Here is a 25,241-nt window from a genome sequence, read left to right as displayed (position 1 = left end):
AATGAAGGGTTCAAAAGTGTTAAGGTACATATTGAGTAGTGAGTAGGTACCAAGATATTCAGCATCGAGTATCAAGTACTGAGTACCAAGTATTGAGTATTGAGTAGGTACCGAGCATCGAGTATCAAGTACCGAGTCCCGAGTATTCAGTGCTTGGTACCCGGTGCCCGGTGCCCGGTGCTCGGTACTCGATATTGTAGACCGTGGGAACTTTTTCGATGAAAACTAAAGTTGTAGCCCTTGTCTAGGGGAGTCTATCCATGGTCTCATGACATCAATAGGTTAAGATCCTAGTAAGATATAAGCAAAATACTTGCAAATGGAGTGTTCAAGAAAGCACTTTGACCATGGGAACTTTTTAGATAAATATCTGCCTGGTGCTCGGTGCTCGGTAGTTGGTGCTCGGTAGTCAGTGCTCGGTGCTCGGTGCTTGGTACTCAATATTGTAGACCGTGGGAACTTTTTCGATGAAAACTAAAGTTGTAGCCCTTGTCTAGGGGAGTCTATCCATGGTCTCATGACATCAATAGGTTAAGATCCTAGTAAGATACAAGCAAAATACTTGCAAATGGAGGGTTCAAGAAAGCACTTTGACTGTGGGAACTTTGTAGATAAAAATCAAAATTGTAGCCCTTGTCAAGGGGAGTCTATCCATAGTCTCATGACATCAATAGGTTAAGATCTACCAAGATATTCAGCATTAAGTATTAAATACCGGGAACTGAGTACTAAGTACCGAGTACCGAGTATTCAGTGCTCGGTGCTCAGTGCTTGATGCTTGGTGCCCGGTGCTTGGTGCTTGGTGCTTGGTAGTTGGTACTCAGTGCTCAGTGCTCAGTTGAGTACCAAGATATTCAGCATTGAGTATCAAGTACTGGGAACTTAGTACCGAGTACCAAGTTTTGAGTATTGAGTACTGAGTATTCAGTGCTTGGAGCTCGGTACTCGATATTCTAGACCGTGGGAACTTTTTCGATGAAAACCACAGTTGTAGCCCTTGTCTAGGGGAGTCTATCCGTAGTCTCATGACATCAATAGGTTAAGATCTACCAATATGTTCAGCATCAAGTATCAAGTACTAGGAACTGAGTGCCAAGTACCGAGTATTGAGTTTTGAGTATCAAGTAGGTACCGAGTACCAAGTATTCAGTGCTTGGAGCTTTCGATGGCAGGGATGGAGCCCACACTCTCGAAAATTGTGGATCCCTCTGCCATTGAGGGTCTCATATTTGAGCTGAGCCAAGTTCAACTAGCCCTGGACCCATCACCTACTCCCCCAACTGCCAGAGACATTGTGGTGCCGGATGATCCATGCAACCTTTTCCCATAATACGATTCTGCTGATGACATGGATGTTGAGGTCAAGGTTGAAGTTGAAGGTGGTGATGAGGGTCATCTGGGTGAGGTTGAAATGTCTACATAATTTGGAAATCATTGAGTTCTGGGTAACATCTATCGACGTCCGGGTAACTAATATTGAGTTCCGGGTATTTCATAAATCGAACAAATCACCAAGTACCGAGTACCAAGTTCCAGACACCGAGTTCTGGGCATTGAGTTCCAGGCATTGAGCACCGAAACACGAAACTAAAATAAAACATTTCATAAATTGAACAAATCACCAAGTACCGAGTGCCGAGTGCCGGGTTTCGGTACTCGGTACTCGATGCCCCGAACTTGGAACTTGGCACTTGGTGCCCAGAACTTGGTACTCGGTACTTGGTGATTTGTTCAATTTACGAAATACCCGGAACTCAATATTAGTTACCCGGATGTCAATAGTTGTTACCCGTAACTCAATAGACGTTACCTGGAACTCGATAGATGTTACCCAGAACTCGGTACTTGGTACTTATACCAATACCTAGGCCTATCTGTCTATATGATACGTATCTGGGCCCACCCGTCTGTCTAATATTACCCGACGTTGGCCCACCCATCTAGGTAAAATTCCCCACTTCGGCCCACCCATCTATGTAATATTTCCCTACATCGGCCCACCTGTCTATGTAATAAATAATTCACCCCACCCTCGGCCCACCCGTCTATCTAATATTAACCCACATTGGCCCACCCATCTATATAATAAATATTTCACCTCACCCTCAGCCCACCCGTCTATGTAATAAATAATTCGCCTCACCCTCGGCCCACCCGTCTACCTAATAATACCCCATGTCGGCCCACCCGTCTAAGTAAAATACCCCACATTGGCCCACCTGTCTATCTAATATTTCCCTATGTCGGCCCACCCATCTATGTAATAAATATTCCACCGCTCCCTCGGCCCATCCGTCTACAAAATAATACTAATACGTCGGCCCACCCATCTATATAATAATATTTGCTATACATCTCTCCTCAGGTCTATAATATATGTCAATCCTACTCTACATATTACCCACATGGGCCCACCCATCTCCATAATAATATTTCTCCTGGCCCATCTGCCATCGTCGATGATATATATAACATCAGCATAGATGGGCCCACCCGTCAACATCGGAAATAATATTTCTCCCAGCCCACCTGTCAACATCGGGAATATACATAACATCGGCCCATAATCCGCTGACCCGTATTACACAGGATATTATGTAGGTCGGGTGACCCGTATAGTACGGGATTTGTCACTGAAGGGGCTCCATCTAGGTCTTGTAAAGACAAATTTCTATAATATCTGGGTTCAAGGCAAAATTCTTCATGCTAAACATGAACTGGACACATTTCATGAGATGCTTGCCGACATAAGTTTTGTTTATATGCCCATCTTAGTCCCTAATCTTTGTAGTTTATCATCCCTAAATCATGCAGCAAATTACCAACCAATATTGGGATGCCGTCCAGTGGTTCCCTCACCACAGATCAATGGCTTCTTCTTGCCACCGTCTATGGCCCAGTCATAGTGAGTCTTACTTACATTTAACATTGATATCAAACTTGCTTGTTGCAATAAGATCCCACAGCTGTGGAGTACCTGTTTGCCAATGAATGCAGACAATGACATTCTTCATCACCGTGTTAATGCAATCAAGAAAGCCGAATCCGAGAAGCAAGCACAGGCAAGTTCTAAGGCCAACCAAAAGAAGGCCCTTGCTGCTGTGAAGATACAGGGCAAGGATACCTATGAGGCCAAGAAGGCTCGGATTGCACAAGAGAAGCTCGCCATTGCAGAGGCCAAAACACAAGAGAAGCTCAGAATTGTGGCTGCCAGGCAAGCTGGGAAGGTTAGACTTGCAGCTGAGAAAAAGCGAATGCTGCCGCAAAGAGGGTGAGTTGTACTGCATTTTTTCAATGACTCATCACATCTGAACACCACTTTAGGCTTCAAAAAAATGCAAGGCAACTATGCAAACAGTTGAAGATCTGCCTGAAGGACAAATATGACCGCCTCCCATTGCTCCAGGTTCCATACCAATACTGGAGTCAATGGTAGAGGATGCAGAGGATGCAGAAGCAAACTTGAAGTTTTCGCTTCACCCTGATGACCCTGCTAACTTCTTGAAGCTCTGCGCAGCCCTGCGAATTCTCATCAGACGCAAGCTCTGTGATGACGATATCAGTCGAGCTGAGCTGCTTATCTCACAATATTGCAGGGAACTTATACATGTAAGTTTCATTGACACCGCTGCCAACCTACATCTACAACAACTAACTCTCCATCTTTATCTAGCTTTATGGATCTGGTGCACTCAAACCAAACCACCACTATGCGACTCATGTTGGCACTTGCACGCACAATTTGGTCCTCTCCATGACTTCTGGATGTTCTTGTTTGAGCGCCTCAATAAGGTTTTAAAGTCCTTTAAGAGTAACAACCATGCACATGGTGAGCTAGAGACGACCTTCTTTAAGGAATTTCAAAGGACTTGTCAGATTGGATGACTGATAAGTTAAATGTTGTGTTTTTCTTGTCACTCACAATGTCTAGATATATACATTGCAAAATTCTCCAAACAAGACACTGCCAAGTGAAGCAGCACAAACGATGCTGAAGGGGGACAGTTGCAGCACTCGCCAAATTGTCACAAGACCTTGATGATGCTGATATGGATGGTACATTAATTTGTTTGAAGTTATGTTACAACTACCACAGGAAATATACCTAGCCAGTCAAGCTTATGCTCTGAGTCCTCGACACCACAAAAAACAAATGTCTACAGAGACATATCGACTCCTTGCATTTACGATATACCATCTTTTTCCTTTGACACCAGTTCATTGCTGTTCCAACCACGCAGTAGTACCCCACAGCCTCCCACTCAATTGTGATGCAATCTTTTTCGATTATGTGGTAAATGCTGGTAAGTGCTACTATGCTTCCAGAACTGTTGGTACAAATTAGTCCTCTCTGGTTCACACGATCATCCCCAGTCCAAGCCCTGTTCATGCTTATGGTGAAGTTCTTGAGATCTTCCAGTTCGATCAGAGGTTTTGTGCAGTAGATGAACCACTCTGGCTTGCCTGCATGTGATGGTTTGTACCATGGAGGGGAGAGTGTGAACAAGTGTGGAGTGATTTGTGAGTTGACCAACTCATAGTATCAGAGTCAGAAACTCATATTCATTTACCTAGCTATTCAGCAGATCTACGCTTGTGGAAACTGGGAGAGTACACAGACCAAGAGACCCAACTCCCACTTCTTATCGACCCTGACTGGATTGTTGGTCAGCTAGGGATGACAACAGTCTCAATTGGAGAGGACAGAACCAAGGTTTGGGCAACAATTGATCTTTCGAAGATATGTTTCTCATTAAAAGGCTATATGAAGACTGATGATTATACAGTGATTCACACCTTGAAGCATTACAAGAATTACAAAGGCATGTGCTACAGTCGGTGATTAAGTGCTTCTAAGGTGACCAAGCTGCAGACTCATTAACTTACTCACGTCCAAACCCTACCACAACTGCTTCATGTTACATTCATTGACTCACTCTGAGTCACTTGCACCATCCTGCTTGATGTGCCACTTGTTGAGCTCCACCAAATAGTCCCAGTCTTCCTCAAGGAACTCCTCTTTGTCTGTCCGACCCCAAAACCCTTTGAGCCACTCAACCCCTTCAAGCATCTTCATATCTGGGTGAGTTTGCCTCCATTTATCGGCAACCATGTTCTCAAATGGCAAGTTACCCTTGGCAGATTTTGGTGTGTGGTTGATCATTTGATTGGGGTTGAGGTCAAAGGTCTTCTTTATCAACTTCTTGTCCCAGCCCTCTGTGGTCCTGCGACGCTTGTTCAGACACTCAGAGGTTTGTTGATTCAAAGTTGTTGTGTTGTTGGTATCCAATGATGTCTTCTTGCTGTTGTCTGCTGGATTCCTCATGCTTCGGAGTGTTAGGAAGTGCAAAAATGAGACATACTAATCAGCAAAGGTCAGTATTCACTGTGGAAATGAGAAACAAATGCTCACATCAAAAGAACACCATTCCAACCCTATCGCCATGTTTGCACCTTTGCCTGCTCCAGACTTCACTCTCCAGCTCAACTTGTCCTCGCTCAGATTACCCTCGTCATACAACAAGATGTTGGATGCATAATCTGTATCTATCATCGCAACTGCTCCAGTGTTACCAGTCTCTTTTTCCCAGTCGACTGCTGCTAGCCGACAGTTTTTTGTAGCCTGAGTAGTACAGTAAGTTATATCTGATTTGATCACAAATGTTAGACTTACTGTTTGACGACGAGTCCACTGATGAATTTGATCCTTCTTCTCTTGGGCCTTCTTGGCCTTGTCGACATCGCTACAGCTCAACACCTGCTTGTGTATGTTACGAAAGTAATCCTTTGTGCATTGCATAATGACCTGCATATTAAAGTCCTCATCAGGGATCTCCCCCTTCGCATGGAGGCTTTCACAGCAGTGCTACGAAATTTGTGAGAGCTTATGACATGCTTTGATGGTGCTTACCTTCTCATCATTATAGACACACTCCACAACTTCTTTTATGAACTTTGCATTCACGCTCTCGTCTACTTGACCCATCCAGTTTGGGTGCCAGATCACCTTGTCCGTGGATTTGCTTCTCTTGTAAGGCTCCCCACTATCCAGCGGTTTTATGGCTCCTAATGCCTCTGGTCACTGGTTTCTATTCAAGGTTGTGTCGATTCCGCAAAGATTACAAAGCATCAGTGGGATCAGTTGCTACAATACATGAGTTTTTTAGTGTTGTGCAATATCTTCATGCTTACTTTTAGTGCGGGATGATCATTGGAAATGTCTTTCCCAGTGGACTTCTTGTGCGATTTCATAGTAAGTTGCGATAGCTCAGTCTGCATGGTTTGAAATTGATGGGTTAAAGTCTTCACATCTGAGGTAAGTGCTTCATCAGCAACAGAGCATTGTGCATTAACCAGTAGAGTTTGCTGGTTGCTCTCTTCCAGCTTCGCTACCACCAAGACAAGTTTCACAACCATAGTGTTAAGATTCTGCAATTGTTCATCATGCATATGGGAGCCATGCTGGTATGGACCTTGATTCATTTGCGGTGCTGCCTGTTGCTGACAAAACAGATAGGGTTGTTGCTGATAGTCGTCTGGAGAACAACTATGGTCGCCAGATCTCATACTAAGTGGTGCAGGTGTCTGCTGCTGTCCACCACCATATAAAAACGGCCCTTGGCGACGAAGATCTGGTGATGGTGTAGGAAATCCCTGGTGACTGAGGTCTGACGATGGTGTAGGAAATCTCTGCAGGTGACCAAGATCTGGTGAAGGGGTAGGGAATCCCTGACTGCTTGCTCACAAATCATCATGCTGCAGTGGGCTATTCCTGACACCATGCATCAGGAAAAACCTCTTTGTGATATTAGTGACAATTTGAGAAAATCCGGTCAAACCTAGAAAATCAGTTGGTGTTTTCTCAAATGCGTGAATAAAAGGTCCAATATTCGACAATGTCAGTAAATGTGCACACTCCCAAAAAGAATTCAGACGATGTTAGAGAATTTTCTTGACACAAGATACAAGCATACAATTATACTAATTTACGTATACCATGAGCAGCCAGTTGAACTTCCAATAGATGCGCCTTTCTCGCCTCCTCACACCATTTTATTTCAGCATCCCAACGATCTGTGACGAGTCTATACATGTAATTCTGAGAGACTGTTAGAGGGGCTGGAGTCTGACAGTAGGGTGGCATGGGAGTATGAGGTATTTGAGTTTGAGGTATTTCTGTGACCAGGGTAGGAAAAATCCCAAATTCTGGGATCGGAAATCTGCGCGTCAACAGTTTTTTAGTCCTGGTACCTTGGTGAGAACCTGCTCATACAATGATATCACTAACAACTTACCTTTTGATAGGCGAGTTTTTGATGGGCGAGTTCCCATCCGGAGAGTCCTGGCAAGGTGAGCATGGACTATAGATTACGATCAGATAAGAGAAGCCATCATGTTACCATAAAAAACACCCACTCACCACTTTTCAGGAATCCAATTCTCCTTCTCCGCCACAGAGTCCTGTAACACTGTTAGTTAAAGTTACCATACCATATAAAACCTTCGCACCATAAATATAATGCACAGGGGACACAGAAGAAGAATGAGATGACATTCAAGAGATGTTGAGAAATTTTCATGACCGTGATGTGCCAGTGTCAACTATTTGTCATCATCTCACTCGATCTGACGCAGGCTCATGCAGAACTCAAACGAAACACTCGTCATGGAAGCTTTGAAGCTGCATGGTAGACTTCTATTTAACTAAAATATAGTTACATATGCATCTCGGTCAGTAAACTCATTCACAAAGAATGTACTACACTGATCCAATACATTGCTCGTACTCCAGTCACGTGGAGTCACCGCACTGAACTTTGGTATTAAGTGGACCAAGCGTCAAATATCGTCAACAGGAACAATCCTTGCTTGCCTGTCACCATCCTGAAGCGCACGCGAAACCCTATACATGCCGTGATTGATATCTGGGGTGGCAGAGAAGGGCGTGAACCATTTGACATACACCAGGTGATCAGGTACCTTGACATTGTGAAATAGAGCATGCCTGACATTGGCTGACAATGAAAAGATCACATGAACTTGTGCGACACAATATCCTATCAGTTCTTCATCAGCCTGAGTGTCCCCGCATGCATACATAAACATGTTTGCTCACCTTTGACGCCCAACTTGCCACCATTCCCCAGATTTATGAGCGCAGTATCAAACCTTGCTGGCACTCTCCTATTATGGCCATCACATCACGCCGGTCGTGCATGTATTGCATCCACAGTGAAATGGTTTACCATGCCATTATTATCAACAGTACCATAGTGGACCTTGTGGAATACTGCAATGGACTGGAATGGGAGAATGACATCGCAGGCAGCGTCTTCTGACTGCCTCACAGTCAAATCAGGCTCCATCACTTGCATGATGAAATGTGCCACAGCTGCTTGAAAATGGACTGTGCCATAATGATCAGCCAGCGATGTGAATGTCACCTGTTTAACAGGCAGGTGCTTCGCTAGCTTGGGTTGTCGGAGATATACGAGGTTGGAGTGGGATAGGGGGCAAGGGACATGATCTGATGATGCGGCAGGTCCCACATGCAGTTGCCATTCAATAAACTTGGCATGCCACAACATTTTCTCTTGTCACTCGAGCCACAGCATCATTTGCATGTATTTGTCCTTGTGATTTGTTGCACGGTACCCATCCTTTGCTAGGTCAATGTGAAGCTGTTCAATATATTCTGTGTTGTAATTATCTGTGGTTCCGAACATGCGAATCATTGTGACGTAGTGTTGGAATGAATGAAGCTTGGGGAGGTTGAATGACGAATGGATGCCCAGGTCCACAAAGATAGCTTTGTTATCGTGAAATCGATTGAGTGCCTCATTGAGTAGTGTCAACGTTAAATCAGAGTGACATGGGTACTTGTTAGGTACCGTGCCAGCTCAAGAGGCAGAGGGGTCGGGGCTTGGCTTCAGCTCTTGCGCTGTGCCCTTAGCCGAGTACGTGCCCCAAATTTGGAGCAGGTCAAACATTGTCCGACAATAGGATGGGTGGACCGCTTGGGTCTGCTTTGAGGGTCGGGGAGTAAGAGCTACTAGCGGCAGGCCAACTAGGAGTGGAGTGGAGAAGGTGGGAGTGATGTGGAGGGTGGATAGGAACAAGGGGAATGTTTGGTAGGGTCGGGGAAGGTGGAGGATAATGCGGAGGGACAAAGGAGAATATTTGATAGGGGCAGAGTAATAAGGGAAAGACTTAGAGCACGGCTCTAAGTTGGAGCGGAGGGTCGGAGGGTCGGAGGTGACAACAAGTTGAGACTTGTGTCCAGAGGAGGCAAGGTCCTACTGAGAATTCTCACAAGAGGTAACTGCGAGAAGACAAGTAATATTAAGACTGAGGAAAATAAAAGTGAGTACTATAAATACAAGTGAACTTTGGTGAATGCCCCAAATAAAATCGAGTCAAAAGATGAAGGCAATAAGAATATCGATAGCGTGAGATCGAGTCAAAAGATGAAGGCAATACAAATGAATTCTGTCAGGTGAGTCATGGTCAGTCCATTTTCTCTTTCTCTTTTCCTTTCCCTCCTTTCGATTTCTTTTTGGCGGGGCTGACGGTGATGTTGAATGTAGAGAATCCGGTGATGGCAGAGTCGTCTTTCGACATGTCAACGGAGGTCGTGGAAAGGATTGGGATGAAACATTCTTCGACAGGTTCGTCAGAAGAATTCAGGACCTTCATGGCTTGCACGCTGAGCTGGAAAGTCTGAAAGGGTCTGTTAGTAACCGTTTCGATCGACATTGTTTGGTACACACGCTGATCGGTTGGCCATTCTGCACCATGTTGTATACGTGAGCATCGCAGACAGCAAGAACGAGTGTTTCGGGTCTTAATTTTGAGTAAGTCTCATGCATAGGAATGTGCTTGAAACCGTCCTCTGTCGAGTCATAGATATTAAGCTGTTTCAGTTTGTTTTGTTGCAGCTGAAAATACGACCCACAGTAGTCAGGGAGGATCCTTGGGTCATATAGTGTTCCTGGACTGACTTTGTCAAAGTGAGTGACTTTTGTGAAGGAGCATAAGGATCACGAATACCTTTATCCAGAGCAGGTGTTGGAATGTTTGTGCTCGTGCTTGAACTCGCTGTGGAGTTTGTCAATACTGCCATGTTCTGCTGTCCTACCATACTGTCCTCCGTGTTCTTTTGTTTTGTTTGTCGAGGTGTAGTATCCTGGTTGAGGTTGACGCCTTCTGGTTTCTGTGAGAGGTGGTAAGTGACAGTTCAAGTGGAATTTTCTGGTTTCTTTCTCACCTCATAGATGTGTTGCGATGTTGGCATGATAAGGTCCGCATATTGGAGATCATTGGTACTCTTGGTGATGCAAGTGTTTATTTTCGAACCCTGTTGAGTCTGTTAGTTATTGTACAGTGTTCTGCTTGTTACTGACCGTCGCCGCTCTCTTGCTTTCTTCGGCGATCCAATCCTCAATTGATGTCAGCTGATTCTCCCAAATGTCCATCAGATTCGGGGAGCATAGTGTTGGTTTGGAAAGCGCCCATTTCCATTTGACTGTGTCTGAATCGCTTAGCGGTACATTCTCATTTTAAACGTCAGATCGCATTCATATCTATGAATCTGTAGCAGACAGACTTACCTTTTTTGTGAAGTGCATGCCTTTCGTGGAATGCTTTGTGCCGCATGTCGAAGTGGCAATTTGGCCAACAATGTTGGTCCTGAATGGACGACCGTCCTTAGTGTTGACATACGACCAGTTGGTTCCGCTGTAGTTGTCTTGGACAGTGGTCGTCCAATCGATGCCGAAGTCGGCTTCGCCCAAGCCGTCTTTTCCAAGGCTAGTGATGGCATTAGCGACACGGTTGTATACGCCATTGGCAACGCATTGCGAGAAGCATTTGACTTCAACATCAGCCGAAGACATGGTGGTGGTTTGAGTGAAAGAGTTGATGATCTGTATTACATCGAACATTATCCTTAAATAAAAAGAGGTAGGGATTACAAGGGTATGACGCACAGTAGAATGTGTCATGTTGCCGCTGACAAAATTCGATCTCGTCAGCAGTCAGGACATCCTGCGATGTTTGGTACGTTGTGAAGGAAGTCGCGCTGGTTGAGGCATGGGATTTTCACCTGTTGAAGAACAGGTGGATGCCTGCGTGTCTGCATTGTTCCCGTCGTCTTCAAGACTCGGGCGCTTTCTCTTTTTTCGACGAGAAGGTGGTTGTGTTGTCCCGGGTTGGGTGCCTGCTGTGTTTTGGATTAACACGATCACTTGTTGTAAGTTGTTTAATGTGTTGGCTCCATGTTCTTGATTACATGGTTCATCTTCTGTGATAGGCATGGACAAGGATGGTAATTGGTTCCATGCTTGTTTCTGTTGTTCTTTGTTTGCATATGGTGTGTCTATGATGGTCTTTAGGTTTAACACGTCTAGTCGAAGCATTTCTTGTCGGACGTCCTGCGATGGGTGAGAGCAGATAACACTGTAATTGAATGGACGAAGAACGAATAAACTTTGCAGAGACATCGCACGCGATACCATTACATATGGTTTTTAAGCACCTCGACACCATTTAGAGCCGAGATTGACAATTATTTTCTCAAGTGTCTGTCCTTGCAACTTATGTGCCATGATCACAAACCCTGGAAGTACTGGTACTTGTGTCCGACTGATTTGACACATTTTCTTAGGATTGGGGTGGGTGAATCTGAGCTCTATGAAGTCTTCAATTATTGGGATCTGGTGCGGAGACAAGTTCAGGAGCACTTCATCTGATGAATGACTAATTTCCACAATGCAGGATCGTAAGACCTGTTGTCCTTCATTGTTCAGTGAGTACCTGACTTTCCTGAGCTTTCCTGTACTGCCATTGACAATTCCACCTTCAACATCAAAGTTCTGAGAGATGAGGATTGGCATGCCAATTACCAGCAGAATTTTACCAAGGCGCATGTTCATTTTTCCAGAATTCAGACACTGCAGTTTATTCACAAGAGTTTCGTCATGCAGTATCTTTCCTTGATGTTTGTCTGTGCAATGGTACCAATGAAGCATGTGTCCGGTCCTTTTTGTGAATGCCATCGTCATTCTGATATTCAGCTCATCTTTACTTTCATTATCGCATACAATAATAGGAGCATCTTTCCAGGCACAGTCACCTTCCTGTCTAGCGCTATTGGTGATCACTCTAGACTGTAAAAGTCGGTAATCATCCTGCATACATTTTCCTTGACGGAGGCGTGAAAGGAACTCAATGAATCATTCATTCTCAGTACCTGACTGACGCATTACCGTTTTCAACAGGACGACGGTCTTTACGGACAGCCAGAGCAGCCTTCCGAATATGTTTTTCTGACCTTGTGTAGTTCTACAGCATCGAGTGTCGAGGTGGGCATATAATTGCTTGCCACTTACAGGTGAAAGCCGGGCAAAATCTCCAGCAAATATGATGTTGATCCCTCCAAAAGGTGCAGTATTCCCTTTTGCATCTACTAGTGCATTATGAATCTTAGTTAAAAAATCGCAGATTATCATGGATACTTTGTCTATGAATAAGTAGTTGATCCCTTCCCACATTGCAGTGAGGTCTCGTTTTGTCTGGGTGTTTGCAGTTGACAAATGCCTTTGATTTAACAAGAGAGAAGCATGTAAAGTCATACCCGAGATATTTCGAGTGGCTACTCCCATGTATGAGGCGAGTCTGAATCGTTGTGTTTGATTCTGTCTGATGAAAAAGTCTTTTAGGGCATTGATGACTCTCGATTTCCCTGTTCCTGCAGGTCCTCCGATGAACATCCTTAATGGCTCTGGTTTGTTCAAACGACTATGTTCAGCTATAATTTTAAATGCTCAGGATTGCTCATCATTCAAGGTCCAGTCTTCGGCGACACGTGTACTATTTAGGTCGCAATATGGATCTATGAGCCCCTTCAGTGACAAATCCCATACTATACGGGTCACCCGACCTACATAATATCCTGTGTAATACAGGCCAGCGGATTATGGGCCAATGTTATGTATATTCCTGATGTTGACAGGTGGGCTGGGAGAAATATTATTTCCGATGTTGACAGGTGGGCCCATCTATGCTGATGTTATATATATCATCGACGATGGCAGATAGGCTGGGAGAAATATTATTATGGAGATGGGTGGGCCCATGTGGGTAATATGTAGAGTAGGATTGACATATATTATAGACCTGAGGAGAGATGTATAGCAAATATTATTATATAGACGGGTGGGCCGATGTATTAGTATTATTTTGTAGACGGATGGGCCGAGGGAGCAGTGGAATATTTATTACGTAGATGGGTGGGCCGACGTAGGGAAATATTAGATAGACGGGTGGGCCGACGTGGGGTATTTTACTTAGACAAGTGGGCCAAGGGTGAGGCAAATCATTTATTACATAGACAGGTGGGCCGAGGTGAGGTGAAATATTTATTATATAGACAGGTGGGCTGACGTGGGTTAATATTAGATAGACAGGTGGGCCGAGGGTGAGGTGAATTATTTATTACATAGATGGGTGGGCCGACATAGGGAAATATTACATAGACGGGTGGGCCGAAGTGGGGAATTTTACCTAGACGGGTGGGCCAACGGCAGGTAATATTAGACAGATGGTGTTACAATGGCGCTATATTTTCTTTTCTCTTTCTTTCTTTACTTACTCATCAAGTCTCGTGACTGCTTATCAACACGTCCAACACGTGAACGCTTACCTATATGCTTACTCATTATGCTTACGCAGATGATTACTCATACTGTTCCCTGATTGGTCGATCCAACATTGTACCATATCTTATCTCCTTTTCTGATTGGTTGATATTCTCTTCCTATTCTCGCTTACCTTTCTTGATAGGGTCATCTACCTACAGACCGGCCCTAAACCACCTTCTTGTTACATATATATATCACGTTTCCTGTACTTGTATTCCTTAACTTGAATCTACTAGGTTCTCTCCTGATACTTTGAGTTCACCGATCTAGCTGCCTTCCAAGCAGACTAGCCTGAATACTTGATCTAGCGAGCCCTTGACACTCGACTAGCCTGAACCTTTGATCTTAGAACTCGTGATACACTTCAGCCTTGATCATCCTTTATTGGAACGCTGAAGAAGAACTATCCTAGTCGCAACAGATGGGTGGGCCCAGATACGTATCATATAGACAGATAGGCCTAGGTATTGGTATACTATATCCACAAAAGTGCTGAAAGAGAACCAGAGAGCTGCCTCATGTCAACTCAGACTCAGCGACGAGTGATACTAATAAGATCACAGTCACGTTTCACCACAGTGCTCGTCAATCGAAACATCTTCATTGAGTAGATAGATACCAGACAGCCTGAATACACCATGTTTGACATTCACCAAGTAACGAGTACCGAGTACTGAACCCTGAAACCCAAAACCGGAGCCCCGAACACCCAGACTGGAGGCTCGAGAGAGACTCAACTCAAAATTCAAACCTCAACTGGAAACTCATACATTTTTACGAGTTTCAAGTTGAGTACCAACACCCGACACCCGAGTACCAAGTACCGAATCTCGGGTGTCAGTACTCAGTACTTGGTGATTCGAGTCTCGGGATTCGAAACTCAGATTTATACGAGTTTCAAGATTCAAGATTCAAGATTCGAGTGTCGAGTTTCAAGTCGAGTACCGACAGCTGACACCCGAGTACCGAGTACCGAGAACCGAGTACCGACACCCGAGATTCGGTATTCGGTACTTGGTGATTCGAGTCTCGGGATTCGAAACTCAGATTGGTGCGAGTTTTGAGTTTCAAGATTCAAGATTTGAGTTTCGAGTTTTGAGTCAAGTACTGACACCTGACACCCAAGTACCGAGTACCGAGTACCGAGTACCGAGTACCGACACCTGACACCCGAGATTCAGTACTCGGTACTCGGTGAAATGTGTACAGAAATACAAATGTAAGATGATACACATGAATCACCGAGTACCAAGTACTGACTCGGATCTTAACCTATTGATGTCGTGAGACCATGGATAGACTCCCCTAGACAAGGGCTACAACTTTGGTTTTCATCAAAAAAGTTCCCATGGTCTACAATATTGAGTCCCAAGCACCGGGCACCGGGCACCAGGCACCGGGCACCGAGTACCGAGCACCAAGCACTGAATACTCGGTACTCGGTACTTAGTACTTAGTTCCCGGTACTTGATACTCAATGCTGAATATCTTGGTACTCAACTGAGCACCAAGCACCAAGCACCAAGCACCAAGCACCAAGCACCAAGCACCAGGCACCGGGCAGATATTTATCTAAAAAGTTCCCACAGTCAAAGTGCTTTCTTGAACCCTCCATTTGCAAGTATTTTGCTTGTATCTTACTAGGATCTTGACCTATTGATGTCGTGAGACCATGGATAGACTCCCCTAGACAAGGGCTACAACTTTGGTTTTCATCGAAAAAGTTCCCACGGTCTACAATATTGAGTACCAAGCACCGAGCACCGAGCACTGACTACCGAGCACCAACTACCGAGCACCGAGCACCAGGCAGATATTTATCTAAAAAGTTCCCATGGTCAAAGTGCTTTCTTGAACACTCCATTTGCAAGTATTTTGCTTATATCTTACTAGGATCTTAACCTATTGATGTCATGAGACCATGGATAGACTCCCCTAGACAAGGGCTACAACTTTAGTTTTCATCGAAAAAGTTCCCACGGTCTACAATATCGAGTACCGGGCACCGGGCACCGGGCACCGGGTACCAAGCACTGAATACTCGGGACTCGGTACTTGATACTCGATGCTCGGTACCTACTCAATACTCAATACTTGGTACTCAGTACTTGATACTCGATGCTGAATATCTTGGTACCTACTCACTACTCAATATGTACCTTAACACTTTTGAACCCTTCATTTTCGAGTATTTTGCTTATACCTCACTAGGATCTTAACCTATTGATGTCATGAGACTATGGATAGACTCCCCTTGACATAGACTACAACTTTGATTTTCATCGAAAAAGTTCCCACGGTCTATAAAATTGAATACCGAGCACCAAGCACTGAATACTCGGTACTCAGTACCTACTCGATACTCAAAACTTGGTACTTGGTACTTGGTACTCAGTTCCCAGTACTTGATACTCAATGCTGAATATCTTGGTACTCAACTAAGCACTGAGCACACTGAGTACCCACTACTGAGCACCAAGCACTAAGCACCAAGCACCCAGGTATGGGGTCTATTTCTATGTATATTGGTAGTAGATACATCATATAGATAGACCAGGACACCTACATGATCCTTCCATAGGAACAACACTTGACAAATCACAATTGTGACATTTTGATATGTTTTACCACCCTACCCTTACACAGATTATCCAAGTTACTCATAGACTGTCATTATTACATTTATTATGCTAAGGATCAGTGATATTTAGGCCGGAAATTTGAGATCTGATGTAAAGGGGATATTTCTACTGATCAAAAGCCCACATGGTAAATGATAGCCTTAAAGGCTTAGAAAGATCCATCCAGGATTGAGTGAATGACAAGCAAAACAATATACATGTGAAAAGTGACAATTGACATCTGTTCACACAAAGTCACATTTATATATGATACAGGTTGAAGATTTCATTAAAAATGTGTAGGATACATGGTGGAGTGTTGGTGGGAGGGATGTGGCATAGAAGTGTTTGAATTGGTTGCCCATAGCCAAGGATACACCAACTGACCATTTTCGATGTTTGGGGCATTTGAGCTTTGACGTTTCCCACACTCAATTTCTTATCTATTTCACTTCCCCAGCTCCCAATTCCTGGTGGATCTTTCTGTAATTTTAGATCCATCATACTGAATATATGTGAAATATACTCTAGGTGTCTGATCATTAAAGTTCAATAATTCAGAGATACGGGCCTTTTATCAGTAGAAATATCAAGTATATACACCATCTCAAAGCAACAGTATATTTTGAGCTGATCCTGGTCATGAAAAGCAAGTATATATGCTATGCTAATGATATATGAATATATTGGATTATTTATGCAAGGATAGAGCAGTCAGAAACATGAGAAATGTGAAACACATGATTTATCAATTTTTGTTGCTGTAGAAGGATCGTGTAGGTGTCCTGGTCCAGTGATATAATGTATCTGAGGGAGGGTACACTATACAGGTACTTGAGTATCAAGTAAGTACCGAGTACCAAGTATTCAGTGCTTAGTGCTCAGTACTTGATACTCAGTACTCAATACTTGGTAGTCAGAACTCAGTGCTCAGTGCTCAGTGCTGAGTACAGAGTATTGAGTATTGAGTATTGAGTAGGTACCAATTACTGAGTGTTGAGTGTTGAGTATCAGGAAGGTACTGAGTGCCAAGTATTCAGTGCTTGGTGCTTGGTACTCAATACTCGGTACTTGATACTAAATACCAAATACTTGGTAGTCAGTACTCAGTGCTTAGTGCTCAGGTGAGTACCAAGATATTCAGCATTGAGTATCAAGTACCGAGTACCAAGTATTGAGTATTGAGTAGGTACTGAGCATCGAGTATCAAGTACCGAGTACTGAGTATTCAGTGCTCGGTGCTCGGTACTCAATACTCAATACTCAATATACTAAATGCTCGGTAGTCAGTACTCAGTGCTCAGTTGAGTACCAAGAGATTCAGCATTGTATACTGAGTACCGAGGTCTGAGTATCAAGTAGGTACCAAGTACCGAGTATTCAGGGCTCGGTGCTCGGTACTCAATATTGTAGACCGTGGGAACTTTTTCGATGAAAACCAAAGTTGTAGCCCTTGTCTAGGGGAGTCTATCCATAGTCTCATGACATCAATAGGTTAAGATCCTAGTAAGATATAAGCAAAATACTTGCAAATGGAGTGTTCAAGAAAGCACTTTGACCATGGGAACTTTGTAGATAAATATCTGCCCGGTGCCCGGTACTCAGTGCTCGGTGCTCGGTACTCAATATTGTAGACCGTGGGAACTTTTTCGATGAAAACCAAAGTTGTAGCCCTTGTCCAGGGGAGTCTATCCACAGTCTCATGACATCAATAGGTTAAGATCCTAGTAAGATATCAGCAAAATACTTGCAAATGGAGTGTTCAAGAAAGCACTTTGACCGTGGGAACTTTTTAGATAAAATCAAAATTGTAGCCCTTGTCAAGGGGAGTCTATCCATAGTCTCATGACATCAATAGGTTAAGATCTACCAATATATTCAGCACGAGTACCGAGTTCCGGGTATCGAGTACCCAGTGCCGAGTGCTGGGTTTTGGCACTTGGTACTCAATGCCTGGAACTCAGTACTCGGCACTCGGTGCCCAGAACTTGGTGCTTGGTACTTGGTGATTTGTTCAATTTACGAAATGTTGTATTTTAGTTTTGTGTTTCAGTGCTCAATGCCCAGAACTCGATGCCTGAAACTCAGTGCCCGGAACTTGGTACTAGGTACTTGGTGATTTGTTCAATTTACAAAATGTTGTATTTTAGTTTTGTGTTTCGGTGCTTGATGCCCAGAACTCAATGCCCTGAACTCGGTGCCCAGAACTCGGTACTTGGTGATTTGTTCAATTTACAAAATGTTGTATTTTAGTTTCATGTTTCGGTGCTCGATGCCCAGAACTTGATGCCCGGAACTCGGTACTCAGTACTTGGTGATTTGTTCAATTTATGAAATACCCGGAAGTCAATATTAGTTACCTGTAACTCGATATTAGTTACCCAGACATCAATAGATGTTACCCAGAAGTCGATATTAGTTACCCGGACATCAATAGATGTTACTCGGAAGTCGATATTAGTTACCTGGAACTCAATATTATTTACCCGGACATCAATAGATGTTACCTGGAACTCAATAGATGTTACCCGGCCCGTGGATATGATATCAACCATCTCAGCCCACCCGTCTATATAATATACTACCACCTCGGCCCATATGTCTATATGATATGTATCTGGGCCCACCTGTATATGTGATATCCAACTACCTCGGCCCACCCATCTATATAATATCTAATAAATTGCTCTCTCGGCCCACCCGTCTATATTATATACCCCCACGTCAGCCTACCCGTCTATGCAATATATCACTACCTTCGGCCCACCTGTATATATAATAAATATTTTACCGCTCCCTTGGCCCACCCGTATATATAATAAATATTTCACCACTCCCTTGGCCCACCTGTCTACAAAATAATACCAATATGTCGGCCCACCCATCTACAAAATAATCTTAATTTGTCGGCCCACCTGTCTAATATGATATATATCTGGGCCCACCCATCTATGTGATAACAAGCACCCTTGACATACCCAGCTATTTGATACACATCTACCTTGGTAAACCCATCTACATAATATCCAACTACCTCAGCCCATCCATCTATTGAATATTCATGTCCATCGGCCCACTCATCTACTCTACATATTCCCTACATGGGCCCACCCATCTCCATCAGGAATAATAACACTCCCGGCCCATCCGTCATAGTCGAGGATATATCTACCTTCGGCCCATGGTCCGCTGGCCCGTATCATATGAGATATTATGCATGTCCGTTCACTCGTATAATATGGAGATATGTTACTGCAATATGTGGATCTATCGCATGAGTATGACTTTGAATGTTAGGAACAAGCATGTTGTTCGTCTCAAATGGTCTTGCTTCAAATGTCTCAATGGTCGTTAACGGCGTGTTTTTGTTGGCAGGTGAAGTTGACTTAATAGGATCCTCGATGACCTGGTTTCTCTTCCATTTCATTCGTCTCTTTTCATAGCAGTCGCGCCAATTGTTTTCTTGTGAGATGTCTTGAATGTTCACTTCTGAAGTCTCACAATTGTCTTCTTTGTTATGAACAGAATCATCCAGGTATGAAGCATGCGAGAGAGCATCGAAAAACTGACATGAATTCATATGCTGTAAGCAGCAAATCAAATCGTCATTGATTGTAGATTGACATATAGAACAACAGGAGTCCATGGATTCTAAGTGTGTGAGTATGTCATCGTCTGTATTGTCTATGAAAATGTCATCCTCCTGAGTACCATGGCTGTGATTGATCATTTTGGTAGATATTCCAGCTAGTTTATGTCGAAGTCGCCAGTTGGCGAAATGGTCATCCTGACTGTCCTTACACTTGTGCAGTATCTGCATATTGTTCAAGATAGAAGTAACAGCAGACGAACAGGTATGCTGGAACGCATCAAACGCTTCGGTCCATGACTGAGTACTTTGCTTAAGGTCAGAAACGGATCTCCAAGGCTTGAAGAGAATGAGCATAAAGTGACAATACTTAGGATATATGGGCTCTTGATCTCAACGAGGCATGTGAGGTCCCATGGGAACAGGTACGAGTCGATTTTTCTGGCGTCTTACTTGCAAAAAATGAGTTCACGATTCATAGTGCCCAGCTTGTAGTTCTCTGAAAGGTCGTTCTTTTGATGAGAATTGAAGGAGCTCCTCTATCGGAAGGGGTTGATGTGTATCTGTTCATGTTCCTGGCGATTTTTCGATATCCATGTTTTCGTCAGGTTCATTATCACTCATAGATTCCTCAAGTTCATCTTCGCACCGGCCTGAGTGGTCAATATCATCATCGTCATCTTCATCATCATTGTTCACGTCATCAAGCTTCGATTTCTTCTTTTTCCTGGAGTTTTTCACCTTGTCAACCTGAGCCACAAAATCCCATATGCATATATTGTTAAATTTCTCGTCTCGGTGGAGGTAATCCATCACTTGAGCAGCTTTTGGTACGAGATTGCCAAAGTTATCACTGTCGATTCTAATTTCATCATTCTGAAGTTGTTCAACATATATCTCTTCATCATCCAGGACTGCTTGAACATGTTTTTGCTGCAGGTCCGATTCCTCGTCAGCTGCATCCAGTATGTCGTCTCTATCATTTTCATGGTTGTCAGTAATTTTTACGCCATCAATCTCTGACGATGGGCGGTTGCATTCAGGGCTTGGACTGCATTGTTCTACAAAGGATTCGAAGTTTGTCCAGTATAACCTACAGTACTCATGGCTTGTGAAATGGTCCTCAAAATCCATGAGGTACGAACAGACTTGTTGAGCCGACAGTTCTTGATGAGATATCATTGAATGAGCGCATTTTTGTAGCAATCTCTTGGCTCGTACTGTGCATTCGTCATCGTTTGGGTTGTACACTTCCAATTTGTGTATTGCCATCTCCATGGCAGCCAACACAACGTGAGTTTTCAACTGAGATTTGGTTATGTAGTCAGTAATGTAATACAGTATGGCTTTCACAGCTGGTCCAGACCCAATGAATTTTATATCCATGTTGCATCTCACGGCTTCCAGTATAGTCACATTGAAGTGGTTTACAAGTCCATCTAGACACTTCAAAGTGATCTCGCCCGTCTCTGAATCAGTAAAGCTGATCGGATGGACATTTTTTTCATCCAGATCGAAACGGCATTCTTTCGGTTCCGGCGGGCCCTTCCAGTACTTCCAGCATGTCTTTGAATGTCGGTGAGTCTGACATTTCTTAGTGAGGAAATGTATGTCTTTTTCACGCATCATCTGCAGTGAATCATCTTTCACCTTGTGAAAATTGACTCCTCGGGTAGAGCAAGGATGGGCTCCTTCTTGTGGAGGTACCGATGACTCATCCTATGGATATTCCAGGATACAAGTAGAGATGGTATCTTCCAGATATTGCAGAAGACGATCTTTAAAATTATGCTCGTCATTTTGCAATAAACGGTCTTTGATTTTGTTAGGATTCAGACCTCCTTCCAACCATACCATCATGTGAAAATGCAGTGTCCCTCGACCTTGAGCTTCGACACATCCGTAGTATGCACTAATGACACCCAGTACTCCCTCATGTAGGTCCAGACCTTTTCCTTCGAATTGCAGAAGACATCTAATAAAAGCTTTCATATAGATATTGAAAAACTTCGCTGCAACAGCAGGATTTTGCGCAATAAGTATGGATTGATCCTGGAAATTCGGCACCTGTTCTGGAAGAAGGTCATTGATATCTATTTCAGCACCAGCAAGGAATTTGATGAGAGGATTATATACGTCTGCTGGATTGATTGTGATGTAAAAACTGGGCAACCCTCAGTCGCACATTAAACCATGGATTTCATTTCACATGTTCGCTCTCGCATGCACAGAACCTGGCACATTCGAAGTTATCACTTGCACCTCCTTCATCAGTTGTAAAACATTTCTCTCATTGTCGTTGTTTGCAGAGACAATGTCCCCTCGAGCCATGTGTTCTGTGACACAATGTACAGCCCATGGTGATACAGCAGCAAGGTTGGTAGCCACAGTCGGAAAGGTATCTCGCTTGACCTTCAAAGAAGTATGTAACAGTAATTTCCGTCACTGTAAAATGTTGAATGCCATGAATAGAAACGAGTAATGTTCCTGAAAGCGACGATCAGCTAAGTTGAACAAGTGTTTGACGTGTCTCTTAATCGACAAACACTCAGAATGCAAGTGGTCTTCAAATCCTCCTAAGCCATACGGAAACAAGGTGGGATAGATCATCGGAAACAACTCGGGCTGAAAAAATTCATTGACGGGTTCAGGATCATGAGGGATCTGAACATATGCTCCACCATTATTCTTAATGTGATGAACTGCCGCTGCTCTTAGTTCATTCGCAGACACATGACCATTGATGTCAGTAACCACAACACTCTCAAAGTTAGACTGTGATTCAACAGAATGTGACACTGAATCAAACGAGTCTTCCAATTGGACTACTTTGTCTTCGTCATATCTCAAGGTCAAGGATTCCTGCTGTGGGTACAACAAGCACAGCGGAGAGAAACCAATCTACTACACAGTTGGGTCTTTGCTGCCTGCTGCCTCGCTTGGAAACAAGCACGTTCGACCCTTAAGGGGATTGCTACTGGGGAATACTAGTCTCTGTCTAAAGCGACCCTATAGGATGAAAGATCCGCAAAAGCGGATGAAACGGATAGGATGCGAAACGTACGGATTCGTCGGATGGAGCAGATGGCACTTGCGGATCGGACAGGATGCGAATCAAAGTCAAAGGAAGTTCATTAAAGGTTGGATGGATAGTGGGTATAAGTCAAAGCGACCTTCTGGTAAGGTGCAGGAAAAGTGGGAGGAAGTTACATGAAGTAAGTATTTTTCGAAAACCTCCATGCTTATAGGGTACAGTATTTTCAAGGAACATAGAGATATAGGTAGCGAGTCTAGACCGTGCCATAAGCTATCCGAAAAATACTGGAGTGTGAGAGGATATGTCTGTGTTCAGTCAGTAACAAGAAAATGCGTGTGAGTATGTACCAATGAGGTAGAATGGACGTGGACAGGACGGATGCGGCAGATGCGCGAGCTATAGGGGGAGATCCGAAGGTATCCGCATGTCATCCGAAAAGCGGATGGGTATCGGATGGAATGGATAGGTGTCAGATGGACATCGGATGGATGCCTGATGCATCGGAAAAGCGGTGGATACGAGCCTAGCGTAGGGATACTCCCTACACCGTGCATCATTAGGCAGAATATGATCAACATGAAAGGGCATCAACATCTCCTCTTCCATCGAATCCAAGATGTCGTGACTAATAGTAATGTCTTTGTACAATCGGTTGTGTTTTTTCAACCAAACTAATGCAGCGCACACTTTTTCTCTTTGCACTATTAAAGGTCTCGCTTTTTCCTGAAGCCATGCTCGAGAAGGTGGACTCAAACCTACGAAAATGACGCAAATCGGAGTGATGATCTCATCGACTGTCAGAGGCAAGATGGCGGCAATGCTTTCTGGACGCTGAGGGTAGATGATTATATGACCTTTGATTCCTCGCTGATTGGTGGAAAGTTGCAGGTTCTGGTTCTCTTCCTTGAGCTGAACAATCCAACACTTTGCACGACAGCGAGCAATCATAGCTTCCTCGACCACCATCAAATCTTTCAATTTGTCAGGTACGTCTCCTAAAAAAGTGCGATTCGTGAGGCTTAGAGCTGGTTGTTTCCCCTTCACAAGTTTTTTATGGCATACACTGCAGAGGGACAGCTGATATTTGCCATCGTCGCATTGTTTCACTCCAGACGGTTTGAGCATCAAATCATATAGTGGACTGTTCGAATCTGCAAACAGAAGTTCAGGAAGGGTACAGTCTCTGTCGAAATAATCATCTGACATATGCTGATCATCTTCTCGATCAGGTCTGCGCAAAAGAGATGAGTCAAAATCATACAGAGATATTAATGTACGTCCCGAACACAATGCACTTTTGGCACATGATGCGCACGTAAACATGGCCAGTTTTTCAAAAGAAGTTTCATCCCTGAACATCTGCACCAAACAACACTTCAATTCTGACAACGGAATCTGAGGCCATTCACGACAAAGTTGGTGTTGACAGTTTTTGCAGTCTTTCTGTTGAGCTTGTGTCTGATTTTTATTGGAGGATTTCGACTTAGCTTTTCATAGTGACTGGATATGTTTTTTCAATGTGCAACATAGTCTTCCTGTTTTTGATCCAGCCTCAAATTCAATGCCATTTGCTTTCAATAGTCGTTCCAAAGGGCGTCATTTCATATTGTTCAACACAGCTATCAAAAAAGCGATTCTACCAGAAAGCACCTCTCCTTCATTTTCACAATGGTTGCCTAACCGTTGACAGAGTGCATCACACCCTTTGAATGCTTGTAAAGAAGAATAACAAAGACCAGTACTGACATGACGAGAAATGATGTCTCGAAGTTCTTCGATGGACAAATTTGCAGGTACCGAAAGTCCATGGGCAGTTGCCAATGCATTCAAAGCTAGTCTTCGCAATCTTTCGTACCCATCAAAAAAGTTATCCACAACATGATCATTATCATTTGATGAAGATACGCCCGCTTGGGTAGCTAAACATGTTTCCACTTGGATAACAGATGAAGAAGAGGACAGATCGCCTTAAGAAAATCATTCAGTCATATCAATATGATTCAGAAGAACATGCGTACCTCCAGGCTGAACATTTCAAGTATGACCGACAGAAAAGCTGTGCTAGATCCGTCTCCGAAGGTCGAAGAAAGCGAGAGCCATCGAACCTCGCATTCACAAACACAAGCCAATCACAACCAAGCTCGACATCGCGCCCGTTCAGATAAACAGACCGAAAGGTCTGCCAAGAATTGTACCAACCGTCGACGGTAGGAATGCACACCTGGTCCAGAACTCGACTCCATAGCCATCCAATTATGATGACAACAGAATGCGGCACATTGCAACTGTGCAGA

The 25,241-nt window shown here is 43.8% G+C and overlaps 7 protein-coding genes across 7 annotated transcripts; 1 reads left to right on the top strand and 6 right to left on the bottom strand.

Moving 5' to 3' along the window:
• Positions 1-2,836: 2,836 nt before the first annotated feature.
• On the top strand, positions 2,837-3,975 carry EDB91DRAFT_1086435 (uncharacterized protein; the record flags this gene model as incomplete). Its single annotated transcript, XM_041316046.1, has 6 exons — positions 2,837-2,905; positions 2,958-3,271; positions 3,325-3,406; positions 3,597-3,609; positions 3,674-3,829; positions 3,932-3,975. 6 exons carry the CDS (start codon positions 2,837-2,839, stop codon positions 3,973-3,975), a joined length of 678 nt encoding a protein of 225 aa, XP_041171758.1.
• A 693-nt stretch (positions 3,976-4,668) lies between these two features.
• Positions 4,669-8,375, bottom strand: EDB91DRAFT_1086434 (uncharacterized protein; the record flags this gene model as incomplete). Its single annotated transcript, XM_041316045.1, has 14 exons — positions 4,669-4,732; positions 4,938-5,362; positions 5,414-5,623; positions 5,675-5,866; positions 5,912-6,073; positions 6,193-6,547; positions 6,570-6,707; positions 6,746-6,839; positions 6,997-7,085; positions 7,296-7,361; positions 7,421-7,461; positions 7,981-8,015; positions 8,117-8,129; positions 8,247-8,375. The coding sequence occupies 14 exons, from the start codon at positions 8,373-8,375 to the stop codon at positions 4,669-4,671; spliced, it is 2,013 nt and encodes a 670-aa protein (XP_041171757.1).
• Positions 8,376-9,454: 1,079 nt separating this feature from the next.
• Positions 9,455-10,895, bottom strand: EDB91DRAFT_1316064 (uncharacterized protein; the record flags this gene model as incomplete). The annotated part of the gene is made up of 6 exons (XM_041325181.1): positions 9,455-9,720; positions 9,771-9,991; positions 10,051-10,213; positions 10,268-10,357; positions 10,404-10,553; positions 10,611-10,895. 6 exons carry the CDS (start codon positions 10,893-10,895, stop codon positions 9,508-9,510), a joined length of 1,122 nt encoding a protein of 373 aa, XP_041171756.1. The 3' UTR covers positions 9,455-9,507.
• Positions 10,896-12,596: 1,701 nt separating this feature from the next.
• On the bottom strand, positions 12,597-12,824 carry EDB91DRAFT_1005206 (uncharacterized protein; the record flags this gene model as incomplete). The annotated part of the gene is made up of 1 exon (XM_041312304.1): positions 12,597-12,824. A coding segment is annotated over one exon (228 nt), but the record flags the coding sequence as incomplete, so codon positions are not given.
• A 7,281-nt stretch (positions 12,825-20,105) lies between these two features.
• EDB91DRAFT_1007402 (uncharacterized protein) lies at positions 20,106-20,282 on the bottom strand (the record flags this gene model as incomplete). Its single annotated transcript, XM_041312345.1, has 1 exon — positions 20,106-20,282. A coding segment is annotated over one exon (177 nt), but the record flags the coding sequence as incomplete, so codon positions are not given.
• A 195-nt stretch (positions 20,283-20,477) lies between these two features.
• EDB91DRAFT_1253907 (uncharacterized protein) lies at positions 20,478-21,044 on the bottom strand (the record flags this gene model as incomplete). Its single annotated transcript, XM_041323721.1, has 1 exon — positions 20,478-21,044. One exon carries the CDS (start codon positions 21,042-21,044, stop codon positions 20,478-20,480), a length of 567 nt encoding a protein of 188 aa, XP_041171753.1.
• A 1,308-nt stretch (positions 21,045-22,352) lies between these two features.
• EDB91DRAFT_1061156 (uncharacterized protein) lies at positions 22,353-23,895 on the bottom strand (the record flags this gene model as incomplete). The annotated part of the gene is made up of 2 exons (XM_041314409.1): positions 22,353-22,744; positions 23,493-23,895. 2 exons carry the CDS (start codon positions 23,893-23,895, stop codon positions 22,353-22,355), a joined length of 795 nt encoding a protein of 264 aa, XP_041171752.1.
• Between the last annotated feature and the right edge of the window lie 1,346 nt (positions 23,896-25,241).

The sequence above is a fragment of the Suillus paluster genome, assembly GCF_016628075.1.
Source record: "Suillus paluster strain FC165 chromosome Unknown EDB91scaffold_95, whole genome shotgun sequence".
Lineage (NCBI taxonomy): Eukaryota > Fungi > Basidiomycota > Agaricomycetes > Boletales > Suillaceae > Suillus > Suillus paluster.
Note: the sequence above shows the minus strand (reverse complement) of the source record. Positions and strands in the feature narration are given on the sequence as shown.